The following is an 11,439-nucleotide window of genomic DNA, read 5'->3' as shown; positions in this document are numbered from 1 at the left end:
CAGTAGTAGCCGGGCATCATCTAGTTCTTCTGGTCTCATAGGAGGCATTTTTCTTATGCCAAAGATAACAAAGGGCCACTTTAAGCCAGAGCACTTCTGGGCTTCACCTCTTCCCAGACTAGCTCCCTTGATGTCTGTTTCTCTCAGTGTGACTCTTAATAGAAACTTGTCAACTTCTAGATGGTCATTCATTCAACAAATAGTAATTGAATGCCTTCCATGCAGGGACACAGAGGGGAACAAGGCAGACACAGTCCCTGCTATCACGCAGCTAACATTCTGTCAGGGAAGACAGACATTAAATGAACTAGTTGCAGAAGCATGTCCTTGCTAACTGAATGTGCCATGCTAAAGATGCATAGGATGCTGAGACCAAGCTCCTGGGGGACTACCTCAGTTCCAGTGATCAGTCAGGGAAGGCTTTCTTGAGGAAGCCACATTTAAGCCAAACTCTTGACAGTGTTTTCATTTCCTAGGCTACTGTAACAAATGACCTCAAACTGGATGGCTTAAAACAACAAATTCGTTCTCACAATGGTCAATGCTCTGCTGCTAACTAAAAGGTTGGCAGTTTGAATACCCCATGAAAGTCCTGTTTGCATAAAGATTATAGCCAAGAAAACCCTATGGATAAGTTCTACTCTGTAACACATTTGGTTATGAGTCAGACTCACTGAGGGCACCCAAAAACAACATACTGTCTCTGAAGGCTCTGGCAGACCTGTGTTCTCCTTGGCTTGTGGCAGCATAATGCCAGTCTCTGATTCCATCACCACGTGGCTGTCTTCTTTCTGTGTATGTCTCGTCTCTTTGTATAAGGGCACTAGTCATACTGGATTAGGGCCCACCTTAATCCAGTATGACCTCATGATAACTTGATTACATCTGCAAAGACCCTGTTTCCAAATAAGGTCACATTCCCAGCTACTGAGGCTTAGGACTTCCACCTAACTTTGGGGGAAATAATAGAGTTTAACCTGTTCCAGATGTTCCAGGTGGGAGTGAGAGGATAGCAATCACCCAAAGCAGTGGGTTTGGCCATGGGTCAAGGAAGAATGAGCAGAACCTGAAAGCAGGTTAACATTTGTGGTAAAGAAAACCAAGGGGGAGAGTCAATGATGGTGATACAGGCAGGTGCAAGGGTTCCAAGACCCTATGAAAAGCGCAATAGACCATTATCCTAAAAGAAGTGGGAAGCCCCTTACAGAAAGGTTTTAGCCAGGGACATGACTGATAACAAATTGTTGTCTTAATAAGATCACTCTGGCTACATGGAGGATGGATTTAGGGGAATGCAACATTGGATGTATAGAATTGAGTGATGGAGTAGATATAGAGGGTGAAGGGATTGAGGTTTCAAGAATGATACCTGAGCAATGGGCAGGTATTATTTCAGGAAGCAGAAAACTGAAGGAGTTACAAATTTCTAAGGGTGGAATATAGGTCTCTTTTAGCCATAATGAGGTTGAGAAGCTTGGGAGCCATACAGTAGCGAATCAGATAGGCCTCTGGGTCTATGGGACTGAGCCTAGAACTGATCACTGGAATCAGCATTCTGTGCTGAGAAGATAGCTGGAGGCTGGTTGGATAGATGAATCAGAACTGACATATACTGTTCCGAATAAAGGGGCACTTCCTCCAGGGTGGCTGTTCCAGAGCCGAGCAGAAAGCACAGAACATTCCTCTCTGTCTGCTAGCTGTTGGCTTTTCTTTGGTTCACCCCGTTCCCCATCCCCAGAGCCACTGAGGCTCTGACTACACCATTCCCTGTCTAGAGTTTCCGTTGCAGGGATGTCCTCTTCTCACTGTCCCTCTCTCCCTCTCCATTTAACATGCAAGTTGAACCAAGCCTTTTCCCTGCTGAAATGTTTTCAAGAGGGTGTCCTGCTCTTTGGGATAAAGTCCAAAAACCAGACATCAGGGCCTCTATAGACTAAGGCACAGCTTTCCTCTAGCATCTCATTTCTCACACTGTTCCCACCATCCTACATTCTAGCCATTCCAAACTGTACCTATTTTTCTTACCAGGAAAGATCTTCTCATACCTCCTTGCCCCTTCTATTTTCTGACTTGAAGGTCCTTTCCTCCCTTCAACCTAGAAAACTTCTACTTTTTTTCCAAAATGACTTTTGCTTGTTTTGTTAAAAATACATATGCCTGGGCCTGGTGGATTCTGATCCACTACGTATGGGGCAGAGCCCCGACCCTTGCACAGGTAGGGAGCTTCACAAGGGATCCTGTTGCATAAGTAGATTGGAGACCATACCAAGTCAAATCCACTGCCATTCAGTTGATTCCGACTCATAGTAACCCTCATTGGGTTTCCAAGGGGGTAGAGTTTTATGGAAATAGATCGCCCCATTTTCTTTCTGTGGAGCAGTTGGTGGGTTTGAACCACCAACATTCTGGTTAGCAGTCAAATGCCTTAGGCATTGTACCACCAGAGCTCCTTAAGTAGGTTGGAGAGCCACCCTCTTAAATGACTCTTGGGGAGGCACCTCTTTGGTGCACCTAAAGTGCCCATATGCATGATGCCACTTAACTGTGTTCCTTTTTAATTTTTTTTAAAAAATCATTTTTCATAACAGCCAGATTGGATTCCTTTGTAGCATATCAAAAGTTTTGACGTGTGGTACCTGGTTGTGATCTATTTCTCTCCTTCCTTCTTGTTGTTGTTATTATTATTATTATTTAAGTTATAGTCCAGACTTCTTTGGTTAAACCTTTTGGCATTTGCAAGAGATATCAGTTTATCATGTATGTCAGTCAGAGTTCTCCAGAGAAATAGAACCAGTAGAATAGAAATATATGTCTGGGGGTGGTGGGGAGAGAAAGAGAGATTGATTGATTGATTTTAAGGAATTGACTCACGTTATTGTAGGAGCTCACAAGTCCAGAATCCACCGGGCAGGCAGCAGACTGGAAGTTCCTCCAGCAGGTTGTCTATGTTATAGTCTTGAGGCAGAATTCCTTCTTCTCTTGAAAACCTCAGTTTCTACTCTTAAGGCCTACAAACTGATTAGACAAGGCCAATCCACACTACGGAGGATTATCTGCTTTACTTAGAGTCAGCTTGTTGTAAATGTTAGTCTCCTCAAAAAATATCTTCACAGCAACATCTAGACTAGTGTTTGATCAAACAACTAACTGAGCACCACAGCCTAGCCCACAAAATTTACAATCACATCACCTTTTTAAAAAGGTTCCTATGCTAATTAGCCTGTTAGCATTTGAACTGACCTTTTTCACTTCTCAGTCTATCTGGATGGAACAAAATCTGAAGAGGACCTCTTTTCACAAGTGTATGAAGATCTAATACATGAACTAGCAAAGCAAAAGTGTAAGTATTGTCCTATCAAAGTGGTTGGTATAGGATGAATTAGCATACATCATAGAATGCTAATGTAAGAAAGGTCTTATTTATTCATACGTTCATTTAGTCATTGCTTTGAAGATAATTCAGACTCAGAAATACTGAATAAAAATAATTATTTTTGACTTTAAGCTTAGGGACTTAATTTTACCTACTTCTCAATCATTGTTGTAGTTAGGTTCCAAAGACCAGGTTGTTATGAAAATATCAGCACTGTGCAAAAATCGAGAATGACCACATCAGATTGCAAAATGGAGGAAGACTACATCATTACATAACTGTCAAACCACTGAGAATCATGGCTCAGTCAAGTTGACACAGAAACTTAACCATCACAGCCAGCATTACTCTTGCCTCATAACTTGGTGTTAGCTACCAACAGACATACATTGTTAGTGCACAAAGTTAGTTGGATCGTACTTTTTTTACTATTGTTGTAAGTGCAAAATGTGTAATAACAAGGTAGTTGATAAGTGAAGGGTAGGTGTATTTTGTTGGTGAGTCTTTATGAAGGTAAAAAAAAAAAGTACCCTTTTTTTACATCTCTTAATGAAATTTGTGTTACTTAGTTTAAAAGTTTTCATAGATGGTGGTCATTTCAATGAGACTGAAATTATCCAATCTCATTGGGAAAAGTGAAGTTAAAATGCTGGTGATTTTGTTTTAATATGTCTAGAGCTACCCTAAGGGGGTCTAGTGGCACAGTGGTTAAGGCATTCAGCTGCTAACCAAAAGGTTGACAATTCACACTCACCAGTAGCTCGAGGGGAAAAGGTGAGGCAGTCTGCTTTCATAAAGAATGCAGCTTTGGCAACCCTTTGGGGCAGTTCTACTCTATTCTATAGGGTCATGTTGTTGTTGTTAAGGTCATGATGTGTTGGAATTGACCCCGTAGCCATGGGTAGGTTTAGAGATACCCTTTATTTCCTCTTAAAGATTTTCCATGAATTTCTATTTTCCAAATATCTCAAAAATAAACAAATGATATTTAGAGTTATTTGTTGAGTGTTTCTTTAAGGTCGTTGTATTAGCATTTTTTGCAAGTGGCAGAAATCCACCTAATACTGAGTTAAGCAAAAAGGAAGTATGGAGGTGGCAGTGACTTCAGGCTTAGCTGCCTCTTAATTCCACTTTCTGTTTGGATTTATTTTGAAGTCAGGCTCTCTCCACTGGCAGATATATATCCTCCTAGGTTTAGCAACACTAGTGAGAAAGAAATAAAAAGAAAAATAATTTTCCAGATTGGCCATGAGTTTGTGGGAGTCAATATGAGGGTGTTTTATTCATTATTATTATTACTTTAGTACAGGTTTAAAATTATCTAATTAGAATAGTGTTTTTAAAAATCAGTTTTTCACTTTAGCCCAGCTAATGAGTCCCAGGGAAGACTTTGACTGGTTCTGCTTGGGTTGTATGTTTTTTGCTAAGCCAATCACTGTTGCAAGGAAATGGCAAACTCGGATTTGTCCGGGACTGAATCATGTACCCCATCTTGTAATCAAATACCCTACCTAAGGCCTCCTGGAACTGAAGCAAGAAACTTCCTGAAGGGAAAGCAAGTCAGGAGAATGAAACGAGGAGGAGGATGAGAAAAAAACAGGCTAGGTAGAGAAAACCATAAATCTGGCTGTTGTTTTATTTTAACTATTTGAACTAAAAGGATTTCCATGGCTAACACATGCAGAATACAGTCATCAGCTGGAAAGAGGAGACAGTCTGAGTTACTCCAGTGGTCAATTATGTCCCATACTTTTCTGGTGAGAAGCGACTACTCTCAGTATAGCTGTCATCATCTCTCAGTAAAAATTAGATTTCCTATGTCTTTACTTAGGAGCTCTGGTGGCATAGTGCCTAAGGCATTTGACTGCTAACCAGAAGTCTGGCAGTTCAAACCGACTAGCTACTACTCGGAAGGAAGATTGGGCAATCTACTTCCATAGTGATACTGCCTCGGAAACCCAAGGAGGGGTCACTGTGAGTCGGATCCAACTTGACAGCAGTGAGTTTGGTTTGGTTTATGTCTTTACTTATTCCTGTCTGACTCGGGGACTGAGCCCCACCAGGCAGCTCACTGATCCTGTTGGTGTTAGCTGCTGTTGAGTTGGCCCTTCACTCATGGTGACCCCATGTACAACAAGAGCAGACCCTTGTGATCCACACGGTTGTCATTGACTGATTTTTGGAAGTAGATCACCAGACCTTTCTTCCTACTCTGTCTTGTCTGAAGCTCTGCTGAAACCTCTTCAGCATTATAGCAATATGTAAGCCTCCACTGAGCTTGAGGTACATTGTTTGGGAATCAAACCCAGGTTTCCTGCATGAAAGGTGAGAATTTTACCACTGAACCACCATTGGCGCCCCCCCCCCCCCCATTGATCCTAATCCAGAAAAACCCATTGCCTTTGAGTTGATTCCAACTCATAGCAACCCTATAGGACAGAGTATATCTTCTCCATAGGGTTTCCAAGGCTGTAAATCTACAGAAGCAGGCTACCACATCTTTCTGCCATGGAGTATGGTGGGTTCAAACCATCGACCTTTAGCGAGTACTTAACCTCTAATTTCAGGATCAGCTCTTCATGTAGGCATGAACCCACTTGAAATTTCAGGACCATTCTAAAATCTCCTCCTGCAAATAGGACTTGTAATCTTTGCCAGATAGGCTCACCCAGCACTGCCATCTGTTGTTTGATAAAAGGCACGCCTCCCATAGTGAAGCTCAAGCACTACCACGAGGTGGGTATAGAGCGTGTGGTGAAGGCGGAGGTTCACCCTCATAAATGATAGCATGTAAGTCCTGAAATGATAAGAAGCAGACAGGCAGAGCCACCTCTCTAGTCCTAATGAGATCTCCCAAGGGTATTTCAGCTGCCAGATACCTGTAGCTTTCCAGTTTCTCAATAATGGCCAGTGCTCGGCCCAGTTCTGTGTTCACGACTAGCTCATACACTTAGGATCTGCCTTTTGATAAAGATGAAAGTTGCCTTAGTCATGTAGTTCAAGCAAATTGTGCCCAGCTCCATTGTAAATGCCAGCTTCTGCCATCTGTCCCAAGGCTCAAGGACAGCTGACATGCTTTGACAGGTGCTCAAAGGCACAAGAAAATATATTTCCATGTGTGTGGCCTATATTCTAGCTGGAGGTAAGGAATTAATCAGCTATGCCATTTAAGGCTCATATCTTGTTCCAGCAACTGGATAAGGTTCAAAAAGAAAAAAATAGGAACATTAGAAGAGTCATAAAGCTGAAGCAGATCAGCTTTTCCTACCTCCAAGATCTATGTTATTTCTCTTTCAGTTGTATAAATAAGTTACTGTGTTATTTATAGTATTCTTACCACCTTAGCAGTTCTTCTAACCACAGTACCCTGGCAGAGCCAGCCTAGAGAGATCCTCGGCAGAGTCCAGTTTAACCATCAGTGCAAGGCTGAGCTGGCTGGGGAGGCCCCTCAGGTGTCCCTGTTGACTGCTCCTCAGGCTTGTCCTCAAAGCAGCACATAAATCTGCTTAGCCAGGTTTTCATTCTAAGCATGTAAAATACCAGTTGTGACAAAGTAACAGTAATGAAAGAGAAACAAGGATTGAATTTAATTATTAATGAAACATGGAATAACCCAGGAGAGTACAGTTATCAAGTTATACATTTAATTAAGTACTTATTTAAATCCTAACTTTGAGGCAAAAACTAATCATTACCTATTCCCAACTAAACAAGGCAGTCTAACCACCAAGAACATTCAAACTTCCTCTAAAAACATTTGTTTTCGTCTTTGAGGTATGTAGTGGTACAAACTATGCATGTACTCAGATGCTAACTGAAAGATTGGAGGGTTGAGGCCACACTGAGATGCCTCAGAAGAAAGGCCAGGCGGTCTCCTTTCAAAAAATCAGTGATTAAAAACTCTGCGGGGCACAGTTTTACTCTGACACACACAGGGTTGCTATAAGTTGTAATTGACTCAACAGCAACTGGTTTCTTTTTTTAGCTATTTTCATGTCATTGGGAAAGCATCATATTCATTTTAAGTAATTTTTTAAATAAAAGCAAAAGTGGAGAAAATATTACTAACCTATATGCCAGCCATTCAGCAATGTTGTTATTTTCATGAGTTTACATTCCAATCTGTTTACATCATAGTCTCCCTTTGATAAGACATTGCAAGGACACTAGTTAATCAGCTATGCTTGTTCCTGTTTGTAAATTGCTATTTAATATTTAAGCAGTTTCATAAACTTCCTTATATAATGAAATAATAAAACTAAGAATCTCTCCCACATAAAGGATTGAAAACTAAATTCTGTTTTGTATATTGAAAGTAAAACAAAGACATGACATTGACATCTTGGTGAAGAAGAAAGATACCACATTTCTAGCTTCAGATCAAAGAAATAAGAAATCATAAAATAAAAATTTAATAATAGAATGTTTATATTTTCCTACATTGAATTGCAACAACAACAACAACAACATTGAATTTAAAATATAACTTCTAATTATAAATGATTATTGTTGTTGTTGTTATGTGCCATCGAGTCAGACCAGACTCATAGCGACCCCTCCTTGGGTTGCCGAGGCAGTATCACTATGGAAGTAGATTGGCCCATCTTCCTTCCGAAAAGTGGCTAGTGGGTTTGAACTGTCAGCCTTCTGGTTAGCAGTCAAGTGCCTTAGGCACTATACTACCAGAGCTCCTTATAAAGTAATAGTGTAATTAATATAGGAGTCCAGATGGACTTATATAAACATTTCTCTATTGTTGAATATTTAGTGTTGTAAATTTTTCACATTGATAAATAACATGCTGTAAAAAATATCTGCCCATATTGCTGATTTTCTTCTTTTTGAATTATATCCCTGGGATAAATTTCCAGAATTTGACTAACTTGGTCACTTTTATATTTCACATATTTAAAGATTAAATACTACATATTTTTTTAAAAATTTGCATATCTCTGACAGAAGCTATGGTATAGTAAGAATGTTGCAGGTTTATCATTGAGTTTCTAAGTCAAATGACCAAGTATTCAGCTGGCTTCATGGGTTAGGTAAACAGACTAATGGTAGTAATACTTCTTTCCCCGAATCCAGGATAACACTACAAAATAAGAATTATGCTATAGCCAGCTAGCTTTTGTGATACTCTTTTCAGCACTCTTTGTATCTTTGTGATGCTGTTTTATTCCCTGAATTCAAGGATTCTTATACCTGAATAGCAAATGATGTTGAGTATATGATATCTTAAGCTGTACTTAAATTTAGTATAAGGAATAAAAGAACAGGACTTGGACTTGATTTATTTCTTTAAGAAAACCAGCATTTTGATTCCAGAATCACTATAATCCTATCATCCTTAAATTAACTTTTGTTCATATGATAATCTAATAAAATGAGAATTGGAATTCTCCATTAATTTCTATTTATATTTATTCCCAAGGTATGCAAGTAACAGCATAAAGATGGAATGCACTGAATCCTCCCTGAGTAAATTATGAAACTGGAAGGAATATATTCAAGAACCTTAATATGCTATGACAGCTGTTTTTTTGTTTGCTTTTTAATCATATGTGGTTTTTCTCCAACGTTTGGAACAGTAAATAGCTATCCATGCCAGTGGACAGAATTTACCTTAATGGGTTCTCATTCCAGAGAGCACATAGATGTAGCACAGCTAACAGTCAGTAAATCAGTCCTCTGTATTAGTGGTTTTCAAACTTTTCTGACTGGGACCCAGAGTAAGAAATAAGGTTTACATCAAATCTAGTATAGATACATGATGTACTGTGTGTGTATGTCCCTGTGTTTATGTATATGTGTATTTTATGTGTGTGTGTATGTGCATATGTGTATGTGTATATACATATAAACATATCAATTGTCACAAAAATATTTAGCATATTGGTTTAGAAAATGCTGTTACATTCCATCCCTGTACCTACAAATAGGTGCAGTGCCTAGCACCTACAAATGATGTCATAACTGAAGTTGCAATCAGATTGAATAAATCAGTACTTTACTATCGGCTGTTTTGTTTGTTTTTGTTTTTGCATGTGTCTTGTATCACTGGGAGGAGTCCTGGTGGCACAGTGGTTAAGTACTAAGCTGCTAACGGAAAGGTTGGTAGTTCAAACCCACCCAGCAGCACCACAGAAGAAAGGCCTGGTGATCTGTTTTCATAAAGATTACAGACTAGTAAACCTTATGGAGCAGTTCTACTCTGTAACACATGGGGTCACCATCAGTTGAAATGGACTCACAGCATCTAGCCCATTGACAACAGTACCACTGGATCATTGTGTTACTTATGTTGAGCCTTTGTTAAAGATGAAGGAGTTTTTCCTGTATTTGTGTGTTTTGGTTAAACCAAAGATCTAAAATCACAGATAGAAGCAGTTACTTCAATAATATATAACACAGGGAATCTTTCTTTCAAATTCACATGCAGAAGATCTGAATCGTGATTTTTTTTTTTTTTTTTTTTAGATCTCGTTCAGTGCTGAAACTTTTATAAAGCTTGTTGTTGTTGTTGTTGTTATGTGCCGTCGAGTCGGCCCCGACTCATAGCGACTCCTCCTTGGGTTTCCGAGGCAGTATCACTATGGAAGTAGGATTGCCCAACTTTCCTTCCAAGGAGTGGCTGGTGGGTTTGAACCACCAGCCGTCTGGTTAGCAGGCAAGTGTCTTAGCCACTATGCTACCAGAGCTCCCTTTTATAAAGCTTAGATCACTGTAATTTGTGTTATTAAATCAGTAGGAGTTTGTTTTAGGCTGGTAAGATGGAAGAATAGGCAGACAAGCAACACAGACCCTCTTCAACAAAGAAAAGAGAAACCAATTGGCAGAGATACAGAACATAATCCTGGAGCCCTCAGCTTTGAAAGGAAGTATCTAGAAGTGGATTAGGTACCAACTAGTAGAAAAATCTGAACGAAAACAGTGAGTGTGGAGACGGTCAGAGCAGTGGACTGTCAGCTACTCTGAGAGGACCAACAGCCTGAATATTTCCAAGTGATGCTGGGACCTGAGAATTGACCTAAAGATCAGCCCTGGTCACCAAGGACTGCAGGGACGACGGCTCTGGTGGCCTTTGACTAGGAAGGGAAACAGCAAGGAGGGAGACAGTCTGGGCTGTGGACTTTCTGGTGTCTGGAGGGTGCAGCCATTTTGATTGTTTACAAGCGACAGCCATTTTGGATATTTAAAGTGACCGAGGATGCAGCCATTTTGAATGTTTACAAGCAGTGGCCATTTTGTATTTTAAAGTGACAGAATTCTCATTTGGATTCCAGGGACCAAAGAATAAGCTCCATTTGCCAAGGACACCAGGGACATAAGGGAGGCTGACAACAGGAAAGGAGACAGGTGGTGAGTATATAAGTGCTGCCAACTACTGAATAAAGGAGCACAGTACCCTGCTTACTTAGATAAAATCCAAAGAAAACAAAAATAGTGGACAAGTCACTTCAACGTACAATCACCAATTAAATATAAACAGAAAAATGTCATAATGTCTCAGAGACAACAGAGCATCACAGTGCACACAAAGAAGCAAGATAAAGCAGGAGAAAGAAGGGACCAGGATACCGACCCAAAACACATCCCGGAGGAAGACACAGCATTGGAACTCCATGATAAGAAATTCAAAAGAACTATATTTAGGTATCTTCAATGAATTGAGATCAAGGAAATCACTGACAAAATTGAGGAAAACACAGAGAAAACCCTAGAATAATTTCAAAAGACAGTACAAGAACAAAATGACAAAATAAATGAGAAATTACAAATGATACAAAATCTATGGACAGAAATCCAGAAGATTAATACTAAATTTTCAGAAATCGATATGATATTGAATGGGCAAAGGACTAGAATTGAATCAATAGAAGACAGCATTAGTGAGATTGAAGGCAAATACCTGAACACTTCTTTGGAAAGAGATCAATCAGAAAAAAGATTAAAACAAAATGAAGAAAGCCTAAGTTTCATGTGGAATAACCTACATGTAATTGGAATTCAAGAACAGGAAGAGACAAATAAAACTACAGAAAAAATTGTCGAAGATTTGTTGG

The 11,439-nt window shown here is 39.7% G+C and overlaps 1 protein-coding gene across 1 annotated transcript in view; it reads left to right on the top strand.

Moving 5' to 3' along the window:
- The window catches only part of NMRK1 (nicotinamide riboside kinase 1), a 27,852-nt gene extending 19,025 nt beyond the window's left edge, over nt 1-8,827 (top strand). The window contains exons 7-8 of the mRNA XM_007938552.2: nt 3,257-3,340; nt 8,808-8,827. Coding sequence (XP_007936743.2) covers nt 3,257-3,340; nt 8,808-8,827 — 104 coding nt within the window. The remainder of the gene's footprint in view (nt 1-3,256; nt 3,341-8,807) is intronic.
- The last annotated feature ends 2,612 nt before the right edge of the window (nt 8,828-11,439 follow it).

The sequence above is a fragment of the Orycteropus afer genome, unplaced genomic scaffold, assembly GCF_000298275.1.
Source record: "Orycteropus afer afer isolate SDZICR_OR568_19922 unplaced genomic scaffold, OryAfe1.0 scaffold00005, whole genome shotgun sequence".
Classification (NCBI taxonomy): domain Eukaryota; kingdom Metazoa; phylum Chordata; class Mammalia; order Tubulidentata; family Orycteropodidae; genus Orycteropus; species Orycteropus afer.
This window is presented reverse-complemented; position numbering and strand designations above follow the sequence as displayed.